This window comes from Brachycentrus maculatus, unplaced genomic scaffold, assembly GCF_059751285.1.
Source record: "Brachycentrus maculatus isolate JH-2025_06_01 unplaced genomic scaffold, ASM5975128v1 h1tg000024l, whole genome shotgun sequence".
NCBI lineage: Eukaryota > Metazoa > Arthropoda > Insecta > Trichoptera > Brachycentridae > Brachycentrus > Brachycentrus maculatus.
In genome coordinates this window covers 1,812,565-1,838,170 of record NW_028280778.1, presented here as the reverse complement: position 1 = coordinate 1,838,170, position 25,606 = coordinate 1,812,565, and the positions used below count along the sequence as shown (strand labels likewise).

Below are 25,606 nucleotides of genomic sequence, written 5' to 3'. Positions count from 1 at the left end.
ATGTGTGGATTGAAATACAATATATTGAGTGAAGAATATCTTATAAAAATGGGTAAAAAGTAATTGAGGGTGCTGTGTAGTTGTTATTGCAACACTTAAATATTATCTGAAATGAAAATACTCAAATAACGGTCACAAAACCAACTACTTACATGCATCAAATAAATCCATACTGCACTCAAACAACTTTATAATTCCAATTCCAATGGCAGGAAACAATATGATTTGGTGTTGACATTCTGCAAATAAATTTGAATTCAATTCTCCCTAATAAATTTTTTACAGTATGTTGACAATATAGATCGCTGTTATAGGATAACGTTTCTACAATTACCTGCTTATTTTTTTTTATTTTATTTAAAAGGCAAAATTATTAATAACACATTTCGGACTGGTGTTTTTTACGCTTGCGGACCACTGGCGAAGGGTTTGATAATTATTTACGAGGCCTTAACAAAGAGATTGGTACATAATATTCATATAAAAACATGAAATAATTCCTTTTTTTCTTACTTTGAAATGAGGCCGGCGCAGAGGGTAAAAATACCCCTCTCATCCTTAAGCATCAATCGATAGATAGAAATACCTTTCCTGTCCTTAGTGTATTAAATGGAATTGTCGAACAACACTCATATTAATTGAAGTGACTTTTAGTATATATGTATACATTTTTTTCAAATATAAAGTACAATTTATTTTTTTAGGGTTTATATGATATTGATTTGTTACAAAAATATATTTATCTCCAATACTTGGATTTATCATATAACTTACTGGTATCTCTGAAAGAACTGAACAATTTGAAATTTCTCAGACTTTTGAATGCATCTCACAATATAATAATTTGCATTTTTGATTTTGATAGTAAGTATTTTTCTATTCATCAATATTTAAAAATTATAAAATGTGTCTTTTTATGGGAGAAATATTTATATAAAACACAAGATCCTCACTTGTTGTTTTATAATAGAAAGTTGGTACAATAAAAGAATGAGAAAGATCTTTTCTCTAAAATATTTACATATCTGCAACATTAATCCACTTTTTAAAATAAATTTATTTAGGTCCCTATTTTTTGAAGGAAGTAAACTATTCTCATAATAAAATAGAATTCATAAAAGACTTGGAGGTTTTTTGGACTATAAGAATTCTAGACTTGTCTAACAACAATATTTCCAAAATTGAAGGCCTAGAGAACCTTAGGTAATTTTTTTTTAACTTTTTGTGGAATGTTTCAAAATAAAATCTTATAACTTAAATCTTTTACATTTATATTGTACTTACTTTTATGTTTGTTAAAATTTATTGTTATTTGTATTTATATTTCAGATTTTTACATAAACTGAATTTATCATTCAACTCAATCAAATGCCTGGAAAACCTTAATAGTCTTCCGATCAAGTATTTAAATATTTCTAATAATAATATATCAAAAATTGTACTAGATTCCGACAATGGATTACATACGCTACATGAACTTTTATCACTTAATCTAGACTTCAATAAAATTGATTCTTTGGAATTATTAAAATGGTGTACAAGGTGATTTTTTTATTATTTATTAATAATTATTCGTTTTATAATCATCAAAGAATAAATGTTGATTCTGATCTTCATGAGCTACTTTTGTTTGCAGTATTGAAAAAATCAGTATGAAATATAATAAAATAGTTCACATGTTTGATCTCAATTATGCAAAAGACTTGAAAAAGTTAAAAAATCTAAATCTTGCTTTTAATCCAATAACCTATAACAAAAAACTTGCAAATGTTTGTTGCCTACTTTTTCCCAGGCTAGAATTATTGAATGATGAAAAAGTAGATGAGAATCTTAAGGTATGAAATCATTATCACGCAACATCATTGTTTTATACTATTCTTTTTTATATAAAGTTATTTTTAAAAATCTTGTAAATATAACATTAAAACGTCTTGAACATATTTCTTAACCCATTGCATCACAAAGCCAGCGAATCGCCGGCCAAGGTCAATTTGAAACTGAATGACAATATTTTCATTCATAAAAATGACATAAATAAGTGTATTGCGGTTACTGATTTCATAATAAAATGTAATATGTAATCACAATTTTTTATTATTATGCTATTAAGTTTTACCATTTTTATTTTGTGTGTAGTAAAAAAAATTTGTCAAAATTAAATAATGTGTTGCATGAACAAATAATGTAATCTTTATTACTGGTGCAATGGGAAACACAGTGTTTTATTCTCCATACTAGTCTCATTCCATCTGGCCATTCTTTGAAAGTCATTAAATATGATTTTGGAAATCATATTTATGAAATGTTTATCAATGACGAATCTGCAATAGACATTTTTCAACGGGGACTAAATTTACAGTTAAAACCAATAACTGTTTTAATTCCTATTACATCTGATATTTCATATTCATTCATTTGACACACTTCATTTACAACAGATCAGTATTAGTTCTGTGGAACTATAATTAAACTTAATTCCTTTTCATTTAAGGAAAGCTGTCCAGACTTTTATGCTAATATAATGCTTGATAAGGTTGAGAGAACAATTATCAACCTTTCCCTAATAGAAACGATGCATCTTGAGAAATATGAACATAAAGAAAGGTCATTGGAAAAATTGTTATCATGGCCTCTCGTTATTCTATCAGGGCCCCAAAAATCTAACAAAGGTTTGTCCAACACAGTCTACATACCAAAATGATATAGCACTCTTTTATTTTCTTTCTATTACATAGATCGATGTCTAATTTTCCACCAATTTATCATTTTAATAAACCATGTAGTTATTTTTTTTTACTTGATTCAATAAATGTTTACTTCGATCCTCCCTAATCTATTACATAGCTTTGCCATAGTATGAAGAAAGTAGGAATAGTGGATTACCTACTTTTTTTGACCGATAAAAAAGTAGTCACCACTGAAAGTACAGAGCCAATATTTTGGATATTCTGCTGTGAAAAATGACACAACATTTAACTTTTTTAAGAGTTTTAACCTGTCCAGGAGTATGGCCGTATATGTACAGCCATACCAAACTCTCCTCAGTGGAGTATGGCCGTACATGTACGGCCGCGCTTCTAATTAAAGCCTGGTGACATTTATATCTAGACTGGCACTTTTACTGCCATCTGTGGTTGTATTTAAACAATACAATTACAAATCAAATCATGCTTACTGGTGTAAATTAAAAAATTAAGAAAATATGTTGCTTTTAGCATAAACTATGAAATAAAATTAAAAGAAGTTTAAAAAAAAAACACTCCACAGATACAATTTAGTCCGCAGAATGTCACTTCCGGACAGGTTAATAATAAAAATAAATATTATTTTATATTTTTAAATAATTTTTTGCACATTCTAAAGATTAACAATGTCAGGAAAGAGACATGTCTGTAGAAATAAAATTTATAGATGACCTGTTTTAAAACGAATTTATGAAAAAATTGACAGATTCAAAATTAAATTATCAATACTTAACATGTCTTCATGTAAAATGTTATGAATTTTTGTACCAACCAAACATGTTCCCTTAACAAATCATATTATGATGTGATACCATTATGTGACTCAAAATTTATTTATTTTTTACCAGGAAACTTATGTCTTCGTGTCAGTGAAGAACTTTGTGATAAAGTTTATTTTGCATTTTTGTATACGACTAAACAAGCTCCCTCAACAGGTCATATAATATGGCGACACCGTTATGTGACTCAAAATGTATTTACAGAAATGATAAAACACAACAACTTTATTACATACTGGGAAATTGATGGTGAAAGTTATGGTTTAAGTAAGAATGACCCATTTAATGTATTTAATGTGAATCTAAATGTGATCGAATTAAAAATACAAATTAAATAACGACTTCTATAATAGAAGTTGTTACATGTTTGGTTTTTGGGATTGATAATTTCAAGCTAAGCATGGCAATCAGGATACACATTTATTTGAGTACATATACTTGATGATGTCACAAATTGTTTTTTGTGTAATAAAAATGTGAATAAATTAATCCTTCATAAATCAATCTCTCTTCTTTACAGGTTTTAATGAAATCCAATTTTAATTTATTTTCCAATTAAAAAAATAAAAACAGTGATTTTGGTATGCTATAAATATTTTGGAGTTCATATTCAAATATTCCAGCTAATATTTATCATTTATTTATTTAATAACTAGAATAAAAATCCAGGAACTCCATACTTACTTATTTAAATACGCTTACTTGAATTTAAGGTTTTGGAGAAATAAGACAAGCTATGAAAAAGCATAAACTGCTTTTAAGTCATATGGCAGGAGTCGGAGCTTTGACTCTAAAAAAGCGCAGTAATCAAATTCATCTTTTGCTCACCATGAAACAGTATAACAAAACAAGATCATACCCAAATCTTTGGAAGTCACAAGCTTCTTTCAAGTAAGTTAATTTAATATTAGTTAATTGTGTATCAATATTATGTTTATTTATTATTAGTTTTAATCCTAAATAAACTAGAAAATATTGTTTTTTGCCAATATTCAGAGTATCTCATAAAAATAATAAGCTTTTGATTATTTAAAGTGTTATTAATTATTTCTTACTTTAAGGTTGTCGCACACTTTTCACCTTAGCATTGTATCAGCATCGCTTTACCTGGAGTCGTTTTGTTTTCTTTGTATGAAGTTCCATACATCAATCACACTTATCAGTACCATATCATTACTTCACAGAATTCAGTACATGGTCAACTCGCAGTCAACTTGCAGTCACCACGCTTACGTCTTACTGTGGCCTTGCAGACAGTCTGTGGTCCCCGCATTTATGTCTTGCTAATAACCATGTTTTCTTAATATCTTATTTACCTCTAGTTTCTGTGATTTTCATAGCTTTGATAGCCATCTCACGCAATGTAAACTGAGGCATAACATAAAAAGAACCATGTGCTCTTTTTCTCAATGAACCATAAAATACTAAAATTGTTTCTGAGTATACTAGTTGAGTGAGAAGTTTGATAAATGAAGTGTTTACATGTGGGGATGACAAGTCGTCGACAATCTAATGTCTTGCTGTACCAATGCCGGAGCAGTGCAAAGACGATAAAGGGAAGGATGTTGATACAGTGTTGAGGCAATAAGTATTTAATAATAAAAATGTCAGATAAAAACCATTTATTTTACCATGCCCAATCAAAGAGTTTTTTGCATATTTTTTTTATATGGCAATTAAAACCTTTACACATTAATATATTCATACAATACGTTTATATGTAATTTAATTCTAAAGAATTTAGTTATATTGTATACAAAATGTGGATAGTGTTGAGCTATGCACACTTAAATGTCTGTAATTTTATAGCAAAATATTATTTACAGAAAAGAAGACAACATTGAGCAAAGGAAAGATTCAAAATGTAATAAATGTGATTGTAATTATCGTAACATGGATTGTTCTTGTACGGAAGAAACTGCAAGTTACATAGTAAACATCTCCTTATTTATTTTATTTACATTTAAGATGTGCATTACTAGGTGTATTTGGTCATGGGTATTTTTTTAGGGAGTAGAAGAATCTGACGAGTATATTCCAATAGAAGAAGAGAATTTAGAAAATATTAAGGAAGTAGAGGAAACAAAAACAAACATTTCCACAGATTCATTTTTCAACCCGGAAGAATTAAGGAAATTTTATGGTCGTGTGTATGTTTCTTGTTATTATTATAAATGTTTTTTTTGTATAGTTAAAAAATTTCACTTATTTAAAAAAAAAAATCTTTTTATCAGTGTTAAATCTTCATGAATTTTTTGTTACAATATGTATTTATAGAAGATCCACCTCCATAATAAAGTGGTTAGAGGGGTTAGCACATTTGGACACCAAGTATGAATCCCGGGATTGATTCCGATGGAGTCACCATTAAATTAAAAAAATTCTGCAATTATTAATAATAATAATATACTTGAGATAGTATATAATAATTCAGATAATTTATTGTAGCTTAAGATTAAGTAATTAAATTGTCCTCATGTGGACCATGATAAAGATTACTGCATTGCCCTATGCCTGACCGGGTAATGATAAGAGAAAAAGGAGATTGTAGAAAAGAATATTATACGTGTGGTGCAGAAATATGAACATAGTAGTAGATTCGTTGGTATTGTTGATTTGTCTATTATTATATATGAGTGAGTACTAACTCACTCATATATAATAATAGACTGCTTTAAAATAAAATATTTATTATTTAATCACCTACTGGTGATTATATAACAAATATTTTAATCTGATCTTTTTGTTGTTGTAATAATGAGAAAAGTTAAATTTATGATAAGTTTTATTCGCAGTGGTTGTGAAGATGAAGTTGATTCTTCCATGAGTAAAATTATAACTCATTCACCGTCTGAAGCGGACAAATCCACTGATCTAGGTTTACAGAATAGTCAAGTAAGTATGATCAGTGATAATAATTTTTGTACCCATATAAAAATGATGTTAATAATTTGTTTTTAAGTAGTCATTGAGTTACAGACATCCCTCAGCTATCTTGCTTAGTCCTATCTATAACACAGCTATGCATGCATTTCGATATAAGAGAAAAAAATATTTGCTCTTTTTAATTTTACTTGTAATTTGTTTATTTTCAGTCGCAATTGGAAAAATCCAGAACATCTACAAAAGAACCAATATCAAATAGGTACGAATACTAGAATATGTGCCTAAAAATTTAATCAGCTAAAATAAAGAGGGGTTTTTTGCGACCAAATTACACAAGCTTGTTCGAGTACGGATATGCAAACCTCCATGCCCTAACCAGTATAATCATTCTCTTTTTCCTACATACTATCTTTCGTTCCTTCTACATATAATAATATGCTCTTCCCTGAGCTCACTCACTTACGTCATTATTATTACCCTGAGCTTGTCTCCTTGCCTAGTTATGTACTTGATAACCCCAAGTAAAAACTTTGTCAATCCGTTGCAGGCCCCTATACACCATTATTTGCGGATAAAGGTCAGAGAAGAAGAAATTTGTATAAAAAAATAGACCCTTTTGAATTTCAGCATTTTGTAGATATATTTTTCACACTTTTTTCCCCATCTAGAAAACTATGTTGCTACACAGAGACCAACCAAAATTTAATATTAGAATCGTTTCCGAGTAACTTTTTTTTTTTTTAAATATTTCAGCAAATATAAATATGATTCATTTAAAAACAGCAAAATGATAGTCTTTCAAATATCCTAAAGTTATACATTTTTATTAACAATATGATTATCCTTGTTTTAAATAAAATAAAATAATAAAATGTATGATTTCAGTAACATAATTAAATCTTGTAGCAATTCTATAAATTGCATACAAGAATCGTCTTCGCAAAACATTTGCTGTGGAGAATTTAACTCCTGTGAAACTTTAAATCAGAAAATCGTAAGTTTTTCTTATTAAAATTATGGTATCCAACAGATTACATATTTGTTTTATTAATTGTTGCACTGCATCACTTTATTTAACAGGTTAATTTAACTTTTTTCGAGCCATATGAACCGAAAACTCCAGATGATATATCAGAATTGCCAAGAGAATGCTTAAATGAAGAATACAAAGAATCATGCTATTCATATTTCATACCAGAAAAACTAAAAAATTATGCAAACAAGTGAGCTATCATTATTATTACACAATAATCAAATCCGAAGAAATATTTAACTTAACACTTGCGTGTAGAAAGAAGATTTGAGTTCCTATATTTTGATAGATAACACAAAATATATACAAAAAAGATTATGTACAAATGCCATTAATGTTACAGAATCCTTGTAAATGCATCCAAAAACGTTCCAAATAAAATGCATGCAATTCCAAATAAACCTTCTGACGAAAAAGAGAGCTTAACGGAAATTACAAATGAATTCTCTACTGCAGGCTTTTTTGACACAATCGAAACAGAAAGTAATGCTCTTCTCCAGATAAATAAAAAATATCCTGAATATTTTGATGATATGGTAAGATAATTTTTAAAAAAACATGTACATAATATGAAAGTGATGTGATTTGTTGGAAGCAAATACTTATATTATTAAATCTGCATTTTTGTACGAAAGTCCACAGTCCAGTAGACTGCCATCTGTTGACCCGTGTATGAACTGTATCCACGAGCATCAACTGTTACTTTACAATATATTTCAAACAAGTCATATTTCAGGTTTACAATAGTGTATCTCTCTCTTGGTCGACTTGCTCATTGCTGAGCGTTGTGGTCCTTCGAAATGCTTCTACTGCTCAAACTGTCTGTCTCCATACCTTGTGATCCTAGGCATTGTTTAGTGCGATGTGCAGTACGAGTCTGGTCCTGTCTTAGACTTTTAGTTCTCTATTTTTACTTTTACTTGGAGGATGACCTCCATTGGAAAACCATTCGTTTTCTATATCAGGAATTATTTTTGAAAAATAGAGGGATAGCTTTTTTTTATATACAATATTGTCACGACTTGTTGACTTATTGACACGAGTTGTTATTTTTTATGTTCAATTTGTAATCCCACTGTAGATTTATGATAGAGTTTAATTATTTTATGCGTAATTTTGATTTTTGATACTTTTAAATACCAATGTATACATTGATATGACAATAACATGAAACAGTCAATGTTCAATGGATAAGTGCATAGATTCTCGGTATCAGAATCCAAGTGATCTGTTTTTTTTTTATAATGTCGAAATGTGATTTTCAAAGATGTGTTAACATATTCTCATACACTTTTTTTTATAATAGAATACTTGCATTCTTGCATAGCTGTTATGTTTTGTGTATTAACACATTTCAGACAGGTGTATTTATGCCTGCGGACCGCTGGTGACTGCATTTGATAATTATGTACATATAAGACCTTTACAAAGAGATAAGGATATAATATTCATATAAAAACACAAAATATGTAAATCCTTCTATTCTGACTTTGAAATGAAGCTGGCGCAGAAGGTAAAAATACCTTTCCCGTCCTTAAGCATCAATCGACCGAATGGGTAGAAATACTTTTTCCGTCCAAAGTGTGTTAACATATCAAAGTATTTATCGGAATCATCATTTATATATAAAAAATTACATTTCAGATTTTTACGGATAATGTGGAGGAAGCTTATAAAAGAATAGAATCCAGTATAATTGATATACACTTAAAATACTTTCCAAAGAAAACATACCTATATCGAAAAATATAATATGTTCATAATGCCGAGCAATTTGTATGTTTTATTGCTTTGTAAAGATTATATTCATATATTATATAGCATTGAATAAATTTAATGACTTTTGTTATTATATTAACAAAAGAATACTTTCAACAACAAAGGAATATATAGGATGTTTTACTTGGGTGAAATAAAACAAATTTTAGAAAGAAAATACTTTTATTTAACATACTAACATTGATAATACGGATAAAGAAAACAATTGTGGTAAGAGACCAAAAATGTTATACAAATTTAAAAAGATTTGGACAAATTTTATTGATTAAAAGGAAAAAAAGTACAAGATATCCAAACAAAAGGATCCATGTTTTTTTTTCATATCGCTCACTCCTTTCAAGAACGTCAGAAATCAAAAATTGCCAATTTTCAGTTGTGCATGTTTTCAGAATGCCCAGAAAATGTACTATATCCCAGCAAAAGAGGCATATTTTTAACTTAATATTTACCCGCTACAGGACAGAAAATGTTGTTTTTGAATTTTGAAGAAAAGGTATTGCTTAATTATTTTTTTAAATATACTTAATATTTTTCAAATGGAGAAAAAACCCTCAGGTTTTACCTAAAAAGATCTGTTGCACAGTAAAAAGTTCAGTAAGTGGCTTGATATTTATTTTTAATATATTGTGTTATATTTTTTAACTTTAAAAACGTTCTCCTGAAAAATCAAGTTTTTTAATTTATGACATTCTTGAAAGGAGTGAGCGATGTATTTGCTTACTAAAGGATTATGTAAATGTAACAAATTAGCTACTTACATAAATCCTATTATATGTATTTACATAATTATAGGGTATTTTAAATACCTACAAAATTTTAAAAACCCTAAACCCTGTATTATGTAATAAATGAGTATACATATATTTTAGCATTTTTAAAGGGTAAAAAAAATGCAACTAAGCATTTTTTGCAAATGCAAATCGTAGTTGTAAAATAATAAAGAAACAGTGGTGCAATAAAGGAAATATATACAGTTTGAAGTGACAGAACAAAGATGTAATGGGAACATTTCTAGCTTACCTCCTAGGTATTTGGTTTAATCGTTAATGATGAATATTACACCATCTCAAGAAAATGTGATGGAAACTATCATGAATTATAAGTAACCTCTGAACTCTTACTATAGTGTTACATGGTACAGTTGCCAGGTTGCCAGTTGAGTCTCGATCAGTATCTGGTCAACCATGCGCAATAATTAATGGGAAAAAATATTTATAAAGAAAATTTTGAAAATCTGTGCTATCTGCATGTAAGGCGGATATTCCAACGAGAAATAAGTCTTAACAAGGAAATGCTCCCCAAAATGCATTGCTAAGGGATATGACACAATATGCTAAGCTTTGCATATACATATGCGCAAAAAAAGTTATGCAAATTATCATAAAGTAGCTTCCAAGGTTGTGAACATTGAACAATTTGCCGCTGGTATACATATATGTATAGGTATTGAATAACAAAAAACACATTTAAAATAATTTTATTTATTTATTCAATTATTTTATGGTTAAAGTACCTAAAGTAAAGAATTATATAACATAACTATTAAATTAAAATACAACAAATTATAAATTCTATTGCACCTATAATTCATTAGCTTATGTAAAAAAAAAAGTTTAAAGCTGTCTATAGAATTTTTGGGGATAATTTTTGAGATTTATTGCATAGAAATTTACATAGGTAGTAGGTATGTATACATATTTAAACTGGCTATTTGTTATTATGTTATTTTGACCATAGTTTATATTTATGCATATTGTCAATTTTATTTTAGTTGAAATTTTAACAAAATTGAGCATTTATTTTAAATAGCCAATAAAATTATATGAACAGGTATATGTATGTTTGTGTGAATAAAATCAAATACTTGGTTCACTTATTCTTTATTGGTTAAATAATTTATTGAGGATAAAATTAATTTAGCAATTGTTCTAAGCTGTTTGCATAAATAAAAATGAATTTAAACTTCATGACATCTAGAAGGTGAAAAATTATGCAAATATAAAATGCAGTAATGTGTATATCGAGTCCAGCTCGATAAGACTTACATAACTAATATTGAAAATATTTTGTCCACCCATTGATTAACCTTTGCGAGCAATTGAGAGAGTGCTTACACACTCAGTATCCCAACCTCAGCATGCCGATGTAGTATTTGTATTGATAAGGAATTGATGAAAATTGTTTTTTTTTTGTTTTGTTACTTATTTCTGATTTAAAACAGTTATATAATGCTACACATCAGCAAGAACAATTTTTATGAGTTAAACTAATTTGTGTCTAAATGAGTGTCCGCCTCCGTAGTTTAATGGTCAGCACGCTCGGCTACCGTTCTGGAGGTCCCGGGTTCGATTCCCAAGGGGGGTAAAATAAATATAAGTGATTTTTTCACTGAAATATTTATTCAATACACTGGACTGGTACCTGAAGCGGAGGGCTGATCACCTTTCCTTCATGTGTAAAAACTATCAAGATAACACTGCGTTTATATGACACAGTGCCCTATGCACCATTTGGGTGCGGATAAGGGTTTTATTATTTATTATTAAACTAATTTTGTTATTACATAATTGTCAGGATACAGTCTTTGTTTGTTATTCATCAAATAAAAAAATTGATGATATTTTCCTTGTAATAATGAATTTTTTACGATTCAAGAATGTATTGATTTGCAAAAAAACAATATCGTCACTATATCAGATTATATTATATTAGTAAAAAGAAAATAACAATCATGGCATGCCAGGCTGGCCGAGTCAAATCATCAACTTTATATGAATTTGGCCAAATGTTGCAAGATCTTCTCAAAACATTTAACTTAGTTTCCTAAAATTGTATGAAAAATGTTTTAACAGCCTGTATTTTGCAAAAAATATAATACGCCATTAGGTTTTTGCGACACATTTTGGACGGGTGTTTTTTACGCCTGCGGACCGCTGGCAACTGCATTTATATATAATATATCCAAAATTCCAGAATTCTACTTTTATTTACATATATCGCCTACTCCTTTCAAGAACGTCATAAATCAAAAATCGACAATTTTTAGCTATGCATGTTTTCGGAATGCCCAGAAAATGTACTATATCCCGGCAAAAACGGCATATTTTAAACTTAATATTTACCCGCTACAGGGCAGAAAGTGTTGTTTTTTCATTTTGAAGAAAAGGCATTGTTTAATTATTTTTGTGAAATATATTAAATATTTTTGAAATGGAGAAAAAACCTTCAGGTTTTACCAAAAAAGATCTATTGCACAGTAAAAAGTTCAAAAGTGGCTTGATATTTATTTTTAAAACATTGTATTATATTTTTAAACTTTAAAAACGTTCTCCTGAAAAACCAAGTTTTTTTATTTATGACGTTCTTGAAAGGAGTGAGCGATATATGACAATATGTGACGTGTTTCGTCTTATTAAGATATCAAACACTTCATTATAAAAAATAATGTCTTAATAAGATGAAACACGTCACATCATATGTATATATGTAAGTAAAAGTATAATTCAATCCAATAACCATGTTTAATATTGGATATATTACCCAAAAATTTAAAAGAGAAAGGTATTTCAACGAAAAAAATGTAAATACATCTTTCAAAAATGTCTCGCAAAATTTGCAATTGAAGATAAATGTTCCGGCAGTACAGGGCAATTTAAGGTCTAATCAACAAGCTGCTCTTAGAGTATATTGTAATATCGAAGTGTCGCCCGTAAGAGGCCAAGGCTTCTGGAGCTGGTCAGCCGTCAACGGGAGCGAGCTAGAAGCTGAGGTGGCGTCACGAGGGCCGCTCCTGGGCGGAGAGCTTCTCGAGGCGCTGGCACAGGTCGTGCGCCAGGCGCGCAGCGGCGGAGCACAGCGGGGCTGAGGGGACGGGGGGGCCGGCGGGGGCGGCGGCGGCAGGGGGCGCGCGCAGCGCCGGGTACGACTGCGTGCCGCGCGAGCACTCCGACAGAGGGCAGACGCCCACCCAACTGGCCTTGCCAAACGCGTGCGACTGAAAATAATAAAAAAATAGTTAATAATTAATAAATGATTAAATAAACATTGCATCAATTTGGTGCAGTGCCTTATGCACCATCGGATGCATATAAGGGTCAGTAGAAGAATTTTTGACAGTAACGTTTGATATTGCAAATAATTTTTGGACTTAATATTTTGTCTGATGTTACGAATGCTGTCGAGTTGACTTTTTTACCTAGTTGAGTAGGTCTGTTATTTTGGGATTGCCTATTCACTAATCTCTGGTGGCAGATGACAGATGAGCACGCGACCAGCAATAGACTGTCCTACTAACTGGATAGGAACGTGTGTTTACGATAGGCAAATAGACAAGCTAATCCAGAGTGCGAGTGGTGGGGGAACCTATTAGCTCCAAAATTCAGAAAGCTTTCAACTCATTGGATTATTTCGAAAACTTATCTGATGAGGATATTCACTATCTCACAATGTCTTTTTATTGGCTCCGACTTGAGAAATATCATAATCATTTTTTTTATGCAAAAGCCGTAACATGTACCCTTCGGAAACCCAGTCAACACACTAAGGACGGGAAGGGTATTTCTATGCGTTCGGTCGATTGATGCTTAAGCACAAGGAGGGCATTTTTACCTTCTGCACCGGCCTCATTTTAATGTCAGAAAAGAAGGAATTACATATTTAATGTTTTTATATGAATATTATGTCCAAATCTCTTTGTTAAGGTCTTAACTTTATGTAACCCCGTTGCCAGTGGTCCGCAGGCGTAACACCCATCCTTAGTGTGTTCAAAAACAAATTCATATAAAGTTGTAAAAAAAGTAGCAACAAAAAAATCTTATTCTCCTTATCGTGCCAACAAACGGTAGAATTTGACTAACTGTGGCAATTTCAATATTATTTAATGTAATTTTAAACAATTATTTGGTTCTACGAATGGAACCACTTTTTCAAGTTTTTATGAAAGTATGATATGCATTTCCCTTGCAATATATATTATTTTGCATATCTTTAAAAAAAAAATTTCACATATACATAATATGTATAAGATGTTACAAATAAAAATGAATATAATCAATAAATATTTCATTAAAATGGTGTCAGTAAGATCAAAGATCAATAACAAAATTACGCAAACATTATTAAAAATCCATTAAATCAATTGAATTACTTTTTACAATTTTATTATGCTGTGCTCATTTACCTAAATTTAAATTTTAAGTGTGTAATTACGATAGGAGGCAATATAATTACTTTCTTTTATAATTACACTTTCAATGCCTGAAATCTTTGCAAATGTGATCTTGAGGCTGATTACCCATTTATCAAAAAAGATTGAGGTCTAACATATGTTAAATTGTAACTTAATTTCCTTTTTGATGCAGGTAACATTTGACGTAATCATTTTTTTCTTAAAACATTGTTTTTGTATTGAAAAAAGAGGTTTTTCTCTCAAAATAAAAATATGGTTTGGATGTGAAAAAAGTTATTGAATGGTAATGAATTAATTTTTTTTCTTAAAATACCGTTTTTGTATTGAAAAAAGAGGTTTTCTCTCAAAATAAAAATATGGTTTAGAGATGAAAAAAGTTATTGAACAGTAATGAATTAATTTTTTTCTTAAAATACTGTTTTTGTATTGAAAAAAGTGGTTTTTCTCTCCAAATAAAAATATGGTTTAGAGATTAAAAAAGTTATTGAAAGGCAATGAGCTTAAAAAAATTATAAACATATTTTTGCAATATATATTCTAAAAACCCAAAAAAAACAACATATATTCTTTAAAAAAAAAATGTCAGTCGTGAGGTGACGACCGGCTCTCAGCGCAGCCGGATGCTTTATGAATTCTATTATTGCGTAGAGGCCTTAACATACGATACGGTTCTGTCTGTGATCTTCTCCCTCTTCTCCATATATTTACACTTCAATTTTATATAAATGCCAACTATGCTCACCACAGGCCTGTCACGTTCCCACATTTCTCCGCAGTGTTGGCAGAGCGGGCAGGGGCGTTGCAGCGCGTAGCCGCCGCACTCGGGGCAGTCCAAGGACACGTGCTCGTGCGTCCAGCTCACACCGCACGTGAAGCACGTGTTCAGCTGCGCGCGCAACTCCTCGATGGTCAGCGCCGCCTCGGCATGCACCACTGGCAGATTCTCCATGGAGGCAGTTAGCGGGCTGTGAGGAGTCAACCTGCAAAGACAAGATAATTTTTTTAAAACCATAATGAACCATTACTTATATTACTTATAGATTAGGCATTAACTTTGTGGAATGACATGTTGATTTTTTTTTTTTATTAAACACTTGTATAATACAACTTAGTGATTTATTACCCTATCAACCTCTAAATATATATATACAGTAGTCTCAATTATCCAACCTAAACTGAGAAGCGAAAAGGTCGGTAACACAGAAAATTATTAAAACGAAAAAATGTGTTAATTTTATTTGCACATTGAAAATTTTTCAAATATGTACATACAACGTAACTGAATGCAACGAACTAAATCATCAAAATGCATTTATGGCAAAGTAATAAAACATGTTTTACTGGAGGTACATACTCACATAAAGGAAAGGGGCATTGCTCCGTTAGGTGGGATAACCGAAGATCGTAAAAAAAAAATTGCGTTAGTTTTACTTTTTACATGTAGATGAAAATGTCTGTTTGTTTTCGAAACTAGTCGTATGTAATGAAATAAAACTGATTAAGTGGTATAACGCAAGTGTTAAATTTAAAAAAAAAAGTAATCAACTATTACTTAAATGATTTAAAATCTATATTCGACCCTTGTTTAACCTTCTGCTGGGTACATCGCTCACTCCTTTCAACAATGTCATATATCAAAAAACTTTCAGGAGATCGTTTTTAAAGTTTAAAAATATAATGAAATGTATTAAAAATAAATATCAAGCCACTTATTGAAGTTCTACTGTGCAACAGATCTTTTAAATTAAAACCTGAATGTTTTTTCTCCATTTGAAAAATATTAAGTATATTTGAGAAAATATTTAAACAATACTTTTTTCATCAAAATGCAAAAACAACACTTTCTGCCCTGTAGCGGGTAAATATTAAGTAAAAAATATGCCGCTTTTGCTGGGATATAGTACATTTTCTAGGCATTCCAAAAACATGCACAAACAAAAATTTATGTTTTTTGATATATGACGTTGTTGAAAGGAGTGAGCGCCATATCCATTGGAAACATGACATTATTTTGTTGTTATTCACATTGTTGCTAACAAATCTGGAATGCATTGAGTAGTCCATTGTTTTACTTGCAAAATATATCATATCATTTATATTTTTTCAAAAGTAAAATAGTTTAAATTGTATCTGTATGATATGCATCTCACAGATGGTACAAATATGTATCAACACTGACGGCAGCCACTTGACGGATATCATCTTTTCCACTTAACGAAAAAAATCATAATGGTCCATATTAAGATTTCCATTACTCAAAATCTTTTTTTTTAATTTAGTTATTTTTTGTTTTGTCCGCCTCCGTAGTGTAATGGTCAGCACGCTCGGCTACCGTTCTGGAGGTCACGGGTTCGATTCCCAAGGGGGGTAAAATAAATATAAGTGATTTTTTCACTGTAATATTTATTTAATATTACCCTAGACTGGTACCTGAAGCGGAGGGCTGATCACCTTTCCTTCATGTGTAAAACGATCAAGATAACACTGCGTTTATATGACGCAGTGCCCTATGCACCATTGGGGTGCGGATAAGGGATTTATTATTATTATTATTAAAAAATTATTCAAAAATAAAATTGGATGATTAATTTTGCATCTACCTAAATTTGTTTATATACTACAGCTCGGCTGAACAAATTTAAAACACAGTAAGGGACATTTTTTTGTAGTAGGTTTTTTTTGCATTTATGGACTAAGTAGACTCTACTTAGTCCAAAAATGCAAAAAAAAAACCTACTACAAAAAAAATGTCCCTTACTGTGTTTTTAATTTGGACAGCCGAGCTGTTTAGGTCACAAATGTTAAATATGATTGACATACGAAGTCATTTGCAAAAATTATAACATCTTCCGATAGAGTGATTAATTCTGTGCCACCTTGTGCAAGTATATGAAAGTAAAAAATGAAACATACATTGAGTTATGTCAGACAAACTAAATATATACGTAATTGCATCTCATCAACATAAGTCCTTGAAAGCAGGTTGAATTGCTTAGATTTAGTACAATGTGAATGCAGTCGTTATTTAAGGAACTGAATTTTTTTAAAGTTAGTTGTATCCGTTATAATAACACAACATTAGGACAGTAATGATATAACAACCATTGTATATACTAAATGCAAATGCATGTGAGCATTTTAATCAAAACAATAAACAATGAAAATAAAATTGACAAAACTTTACATATTATTGTATTTGTAAGGACAAAATATTTATGAATAAATAATATCAAGAGCACAATAAAAAAAAACATTGCTAAATTAATTGTTAGATTAATTCAGGTTCAGTGCTGCAGAACAGCGTTTATTATTTAATATAATTTTGTACTTAAGTTATACATATTTATATATATACATATATTTTTTTTTTTTTTTTTATTGGACACTGTCTATCCTCACTAGGTATTTGGAGATACCTGTTCTGAGGTAGGCAGGGTATGCTTATTCTTTTTATAATACAGCTTTATATATATTTTAATGATAATATAAAAGTGGTAAGACTGAAATAATATGAAATAATAATTATAAAAAGAAAGCAAATAGAGAGTTTAACTAAAAGAAAAGTAAAATCTAAAGGAGTAAAATTAGAAAATTAGAAAATAGGATTAGAAAATAGGATTATATAATTATAAAAACACTGACACTGAATTAAAGTTAGTTTATTTTTCATTTTTCTGGGAATATTTAAAGGGGGTGTTTTTTATAATTTTTGTTATTGTTTGTAAATTAAATTAAATTAAAATAAGTATTTTTTAAATTCTTTACTGATTCGGAATTAACTCTGTGGAATGACATACTGATTATTTTAAAAAAATTAAACATTAGAATATACCACTTAAATGAGTTTTATTTATATATATGACTAGTTTCGAAAACTTACAGATGATTTCATCGGCTGTCCAAATTTAAAACACAGTAAGGGACATTTTTTTGTAGTACGTTTTTTTTTGCATTTTTGGACTAAATGGAGTCTACTTAGCCCATAAATGCAAAAAAAAACTAACACAAAAAAAATGTCCCTTACTGTGTTTTAAATTTGGACAGCCGTCATCTTCTGGTTAAAATTAAAACTTAATAATTAGTCATATAAATATAAATAAAACTCATTAAAGTGGTATATTCAAATGTTTAATTGTTTACAAATAGTATTTTTTAACACTTCAACTACAAAATTAGATTTTTGCTGTTTGAATTGTTAAAATTTGATTATTGTTTTCCTTTTTTTATTTTTAACATACAAGTATAATATTTATACCAATCAGGTTTGTGGTAAATAATGAATTATAGTATATTATATATTATATTTTTATTCAAAACATTAATTACTTACTATAACAACAAACCCCGAAATACTGATGGTACATAAATGTTTTTTTGTTTTTGTTTTTTTTTTACTAAATGAATTGAACTAAATTCACTTATCCACTATGCATTTAGCATATCACATGTAGCTTTTCAATTGTAATAGGACTCCTTGAATATTAAAACCATGTCAGTGACGCATCATCACATTATCATCACAAGGTAGTTATGAGTAAGTAGGTACTTAATAACTCTCAAATGTATAGTGACTTTCCTAACAGTACCTCTCTAAACAAATTGTTATTCTAGTGGGCAGAAAGAAAAGAAAAAAACTCTGCATAACTTAGACATCACACAAGAGCAGCCGCAGTAAGAAATACCATTTATTTTCATTTGTGCTAGCTATGAATTACACAAAGTAACTAAAATATGATATACTCTCATGGCATAATCTCTGACAACCACTTTTTACCAAGTGACTATAAAGAAAAATCTGTTACATATACTGGCTACCAAATATGCAAATTATAGCAAATCATAGTTCCAACATATATAATAATAATAAAACCCTTATCCGCACCCCAATGGTGCATAGGGCACTGCGTCATATAAACGCAGTGTCATCTTGATGGTTTACACATGAAGGAAAGGTGATCAGCCCTCCGCTTCAGGTACCAGTCCAGGGTAATATTGAATAAATATGACAGTGAAAAAATCACTTATATTTATTTTACCCCCCTTGGGAATCGAACCCGGGACCTCCAGAACGGTAGCCGAGCGTGTTGACCATTACACTACGGAGGCGAACATAACATATTTTGAAAATAACTACATTTAACGACTATGGAATGAATTACCTCTCCTTGTAAAAAGTGCACTTCTCTAATAACTTTAAGAAACGTCTGAGACATTACTATCTATCATTAGAATCCTAACTGTCTATCAAATCCTCCTCCGTTAGTTTTTCCCTCTACCTCCTTCCCTAAACTCCCTTTTTCCTTTGCCTTCCTAACTAAAATTAATTTGTAATTGATGTTTTTTTTTCAATGTTCAAGTATTATCTACCCTCTGATTGCAAACAGCTATATATGGTATCAAACGTTTTGACCAATATCACTAGTCTGTTTTTGGTTGGTTAGAAAATATTCTTTTTAGCAATATATTTTTAGCAATTTAGCAATGGCGGGCGCCAATGTACTTATTTCTGTTCTGTACATGAAGTTTAAATAAATATAACAAATGAATTTGCGATGTGTACACACAAAAATACATAGTCTTTATAAGACATCAAAAGAATTATAGTGTATTCTTAGAGAAATAGAACGGCGATGACGTATAACTTATAATGTTGATAATATGTTTATTCTATGCGCACAACAGTATATGCAATTTCTCAATGAGTAATAGTACCCAGTGCAAACAGTTTTGACCATGGAATAAGTATTAGGTAGATACGTACTTATTTACTTGTTTAAATAATACTGTTCAGTAATTATTGTATTGTTTGGTAATGTAAATAATAAATGTTTTACCTGTCCCGTGATGTGCTCAATTCAGTTGGGTGCAGACTTGTCAGGGACATTTCTTCCGTTCCGAATGGATGAACTGGAAGAAAATAATACATTTTTATATCTTCCATATTGATCCTATAACTGATATTCAGTTGATATGCGCTGGAGTGAGTAGCAATTGTTAAATGAAATACTTTACTAGTGGTTGTTGTAAAGAATAATATTAAATTGTAAAACAATATCATCGCCCATACTTGAGTGAAAGCATTCATTGGTTGATACACATGTGCATTTTATTAAATCTTATTTATATAATCGTACAGATAAATAACATTGTATCGGAATTCCATTAAGAAATATCAAAACAAAGAAAGATAAACAATACTACAAAAAAACTTGCCTCTGGGATTATGTGATAAGAAATTAATAAGTCACGTTGATTAAACTTAGAAACAATTTGTTTTTAAAAATAATTATCTACATGATATTTTTTCAGGAAAAATTTCATCATCGAGTTCTGAAAATACCAAAAACTCCCATAACTCTTTAACATTAACTTTTCCTAGAGATAAACAAAAAAAAATTACTACATACTTAAAAAACATTTAAAACAGATTCAATAACATGTAAAATCAAAAGATTTCAATTTGCAAAACTTATTATTTACATATAATAATTCAAAGTGACCATCAAATGATAAAGAGAAATATTTTGATTGCATAATATGGTAGCTTTATTGGGAATTGATCTAATTTATATAGACAAGCAGTATCGTAAAATGATATATTAATTTCTTCCTCTCATGTCAAGTTTAGAAATAAGTATTGATTTAATTGTTTATTTTCCTTAGATTGATATCAACTGTTGTACGAAAAAATTCATCAAAAAACAAAGGCATGATTAATTAATCTACTGTGAATAGGCTCATCTCCTTATACCACAATGTAAAACATCTCAGACGTTACAACTATTTTTTTTACTAATTTACAATACTAAAAGTACTGTTTTAGTCAGTCTTAGAAATATCTGTGAATCAGACCGTCAGACTCTCGGATTAGTCAGTCAGACTGACTAACTGGGCAGTTGTGAAAACCTGGTGCCACACAAATATATAATACTATGTATATCATTGGTTTTTACAGTTAACATGCATATCCGCACTAACAAAGACACAGGTTTTACTTGTCTTAGAATGCGTTAACTCTAGTTAGGCAGGCAATTAAAAAATATTTATATTTACACTCTGCAACAGGAATATGATGTATGTAAAAGCAAGTTTACACTTTAAACTGGTGGAAACTAGAACTATAATGTCTTGAATGCTTTTCGCAGATACTTTGTAGCACTTTTTATAAACTTTATACAATAAAACAACTTTGTTTTGAACCAATTTTTTTCTCCAACCAGTTTCAACAAGAACCTTATCATCATCAGGGTTAAACATGTACTCTAATGGAGGGAGAACTATAATGGACTTTGCAGGGGACATTTGAGGAGCTGTCAAGATATTTTCATATACATAGGACAACTTTTGGCGTAATCCGTAAATCACAATAAAAATGAGGATGTTTTTGTGATGTGAGTAGGGACTTTGCAGGGCAAGTTTGAAGCGTTTTGAGTCCTTTATTTTAGAAATACTTTGACAGCTCATAAACTATCCGCGTCAACCGCTAATCACAACTAGGAGAGCAGAACAGAGAAAGTGAGGTGTTTGTTTACATTCTGTACCTATGGTAGAATGTGAGAAAGTACAATACTCCAAAACGGTAGATCTAGAGTTCAATGGTTTTTTTTCATATTCAGAATATATGTGAATTTAACAACAAATATTTTTATATGTACAAATGAGTTGCTTTTATAAAATAACTGACAAATTAAAAAAATGATACATTAATAATTCTCTCAAATTTATTATCTTTGTAGAAAGACTAATTAAATATATAATTATGACACTGGGAGAAAAATTATTTGTCATAACATAAAATAAAAATAAATGTTAAAAAGTGTTATTAATTCCATTTTCTTACATAAATAAGTATGTAGGAATAAATTTGTATCTCGTGAATAAATTAAAAGTAGAAAAAGTTTTACATTATATAATTTTAAAAAAAGCACTTATGTCATTTTATGTATTTTATCTAATAAATTATGAAAATTCAAAGGTTTTATTTAAAATACTAAACAATGTTATTATTTTTTTATATTATCAAATATTTTTCTACATTACTTATTTTTAAGTGATTCATATTTAGTGCATACATATTTATTTTTTAATAATATTAATTATTATACTTTATAAGAGATAATATAAAGTAGGTAAGTATATGTACATGTACCAATATCGCTAGAAAAATTACTGTATTTCATAAAAACATTATTTTTTAAATAAATATCCACGGAAAAAATATGACTATAATAATAATCTTTACCATAATCCATAAGAACCTAGTGATGATTCATAAATGAAAAAGGTATTTTATTAATCGTGAATGAATTAATGTGTAATTGCTTATTAAAATATAAATAAAGTGTAAAGGTGCATTCAGCCACCCAATAAAAAAATACCAGTTTCTTTTCTCTTTGCAAACCACAACAAACATCGGTGAAAGTTGACGAAGCAAACAACACAACAAAATTAACATAACATAATGAAACTTACTTTTCGACAAAGATGAAAATAAGGTCTCGAACGTCTTGGGAAACCCCAAACTGTCAAAAGTTTATTTAGATTTCTAAAACCCACTTAAATCTGAATCTTAAAACCGTTAGTTGGGTGCATTCCACGTTTCACTGAACCACTGCAATCAATCAGGATTGATCTAAAAATGTTATTTATGACTTGACACTAATCAGATTACCACGTCTATGTTATTATAACGATTAAAAAATTGTTTTGTCAATAGTAGTTGAGAATGTCAAGCGTCACTAGTTTTTGCAATGATTTCGAAACTTCAAATTATAATCGCTAAGATGCAGACACAACCGAACACGACGAAGGCGCTGCGGCGAATGACGGAATTTGACGGAATCACAAAATGACGAGAGCAGTGAACGGGGAACGAGTTTCAGTATCTGGATCTTTCAATTTTATGAACAGTCTGAAGCCAGTAGTAAAAAAGTTATAACAAATTGTAAGGTTTGTTTAAAAAGTATATGGCATTCCTTTACCTTTTGATATTGGTTACTAATATGCGATGAGTCACTGTACGGGCTGGCGCCGAAACGTTGGCGCCCCCGCTACGCAAAGGCTCGCAGCCAATAATATGGCCCGATCTAGAAAATTCAAATTTGGTTGGCAATTTATAGTGAGTCATTCAGCAAAAAGATGTTTTATTGGTAATAGATTAATTATTCTATATACATTATTTCTCGAATACTTTTATTGAGTGACAATATTATAAATCTGTAAACTTTACGACGGAAGGGAATGCGAAGAGTCATGACGTCATAGTAATATAGTGATGGAGTGAACTTAGCAAAATGGTAAATATTTTGTTCGTAATTCGGTTATGTGCGAGTTGCGAAGAAAAACCCCGCCAACGCGCTACGAAGAAATAAGATGACGTATCTGGATTCTGAAAAAATAATCAGATGCCTGTAAAATTTTAATATTATGCTAATGAATATTTCATTATCTTTCAAATCAATCTCCTGGAAGACCAAATATTACTCATTTGTCGAAATAAATAATGTAATCAAATTTTAATCAAATTCACTGGAATTAGTAATACATATTTTTAAATCCTGAATTATAAATTAAACCCTGAAGAGGGCAACAGGTTGTTGCCGAAACTAGTTGGTTAATAAAAATGTGAGTGGATCAAAAAACAAAGTCTTTTTATTTCTCAAAATAATATATCAATATGATCCACAAAGTTAATGCTTTCAATATTTAAAACATAATACATTATTTGTTTCTCTCTACAAAATACCTACGTCATTTACTTACACCTACAAATTGTACATGGACAAAACATTATACAAAACCCTTCTCGTCCGCCCTCAGTTGACGATCCTTGCTCGAACTGACTTTTTTCTAAAAAGAAAAATTTCAATTCAATTTTTATTGTATACTTATGTAGTATTGTTTTGCGGTTTCTCAATAATAAAAACAGTTTTGTGCGGTATTTTGCAATGTTTTTAATGTCGAGAACAATACATTCAGTCATTTTTTAAATCAGAGATTATTTATTAAACTGTAAATATATATTTTTCTGTGTTTCCCGATTATACCGATCTTTTTGCGCTCCGACTACACTCCCAGTCCCAAAGCTAACGGATTAAAGGTTCTACTTTATACATATGTTTCAATTAAGGCATTAAAATGACAAATTAATGTGCATACCTGTATGCACCGTAATAATAATAATAATAAAACCCTTATCCGCACCCCAATGGTGCATAGGGCACTGCTTCATATAAACGCAGTGTTATCTTTATCGTTTACACATGAAGAAAAGGTGATCAGCCCTCCGCTTCAGGTACCAGTCCAGGGTAATAATATTTATTTTACCCCCCTTGGGAATCGAACCCGGGACCTCCAGAACGGTAGCCGAGCGTGCTGACCATTACACTACGGAGGCGGAGGCATTTATATATTCTCAAATATTTTTTAGCCTTACGGATACCCATCTGAAAAAAATTAAATTAAAAAATTAAAAATTCTTTCTGTTTCAGTAAATCAGTATATTCCTTTTCGGTCCCCCAAAATTTAAAAAAAAATCTAGGTAGACAATTACATTCCAATTGGAAGAAACATGTTCTCCTCTGCTCCACACACTGTTGTAATAGATACGAGTGACAAAAATGTAAGTTTGGAATTTAAATAAATAATACAAATGATGAAAAAAATGTCGAATAACATCCGACATGGGACCTAAGAGGAAAAAATCGATGTCGAATGAGATTCGACATTGGACCAGTAAAGGATATGCAATGTTTACCATAAATATGAACACATTACATTTGTTTACATTGTGTAATATGAAAGATGTTTGATTTAAAAATTAGACTTGACAACAACTTACTGAAAATGACAGCTAAATAAATACTTAATTAATCTAGTATAAAGACATTCAAATGCTTTTATTTAGACCCCAAGCCAAGATCGCTAAGCTAAATACATATTCATAATATACATATGGTATATAACCCGCTGTTGCTAATAGCTTAATGATCGTTCCAACGCTGCGTTTCATGCAAATTTTAGATTTGACAGAATGAAAAAAATAATTGGATTTCAGTGCACATTTTTTCATAAATGCACGTTTGACTAAAGATAATTAATTTCCAAACGCGTCGCAGAAGCGCACATTTCATAACAAATACATATTAATACATACATATAAATGTATAATTTCACATTGCTTGTCAGGCAATAAAAA

At 30.1% G+C, this 25,606-nt stretch overlaps 2 protein-coding genes across 4 annotated transcripts; one reads left to right on the top strand and one right to left on the bottom strand.

Annotated features, from left to right (window-relative positions):
- The first annotated feature begins 1,339 nt into the window (after positions 1–1,339).
- On the top strand, positions 1,340–9,370 carry LOC148313083 (uncharacterized). 3 transcript variants are annotated; one of them, XM_088269403.1, is made up of 12 exons: positions 1,340–1,542; positions 2,492–2,669; positions 3,593–3,790; positions 4,237–4,414; positions 5,350–5,455; positions 5,534–5,673; positions 6,319–6,418; positions 6,619–6,668; positions 7,295–7,403; positions 7,490–7,632; positions 7,786–7,978; positions 9,087–9,370. In XM_088269403.1, exons 1-12 carry the CDS (start codon positions 1,531–1,533, stop codon positions 9,192–9,194), a joined length of 1,515 nt encoding a protein of 504 aa, XP_088125529.1. In that variant the 5' UTR covers positions 1,340–1,530; the 3' UTR covers positions 9,195–9,370. The 3 variants fall into 3 exon arrangements, with proteins under 3 accessions (XP_088125529.1, XP_088125512.1, XP_088125521.1); XM_088269386.1 differs by lacking the exon at positions 1,340–1,542 and adding an exon at positions 1,641–1,835; XM_088269395.1 differs by lacking the exons at positions 1,340–1,542; positions 9,087–9,370 and adding exons at positions 1,641–1,835; positions 8,801–8,943.
- Positions 9,365–23,236, bottom strand: LOC148313082 (protein pinocchio-like). The gene is made up of 4 exons (XM_088269417.1): positions 22,882–23,236; positions 20,244–20,316; positions 15,152–15,389; positions 9,365–13,215 (listed from the first exon to the last, which is right to left on the bottom strand). The coding sequence occupies exons 2-4, from the start codon at positions 20,291–20,293 to the stop codon at positions 12,997–12,999; spliced, it is 507 nt and encodes a 168-aa protein (XP_088125543.1). The 5' UTR covers positions 20,294–20,316; positions 22,882–23,236; the 3' UTR covers positions 9,365–12,996.
- Between the last annotated feature and the right edge of the window lie 2,370 nt (positions 23,237–25,606).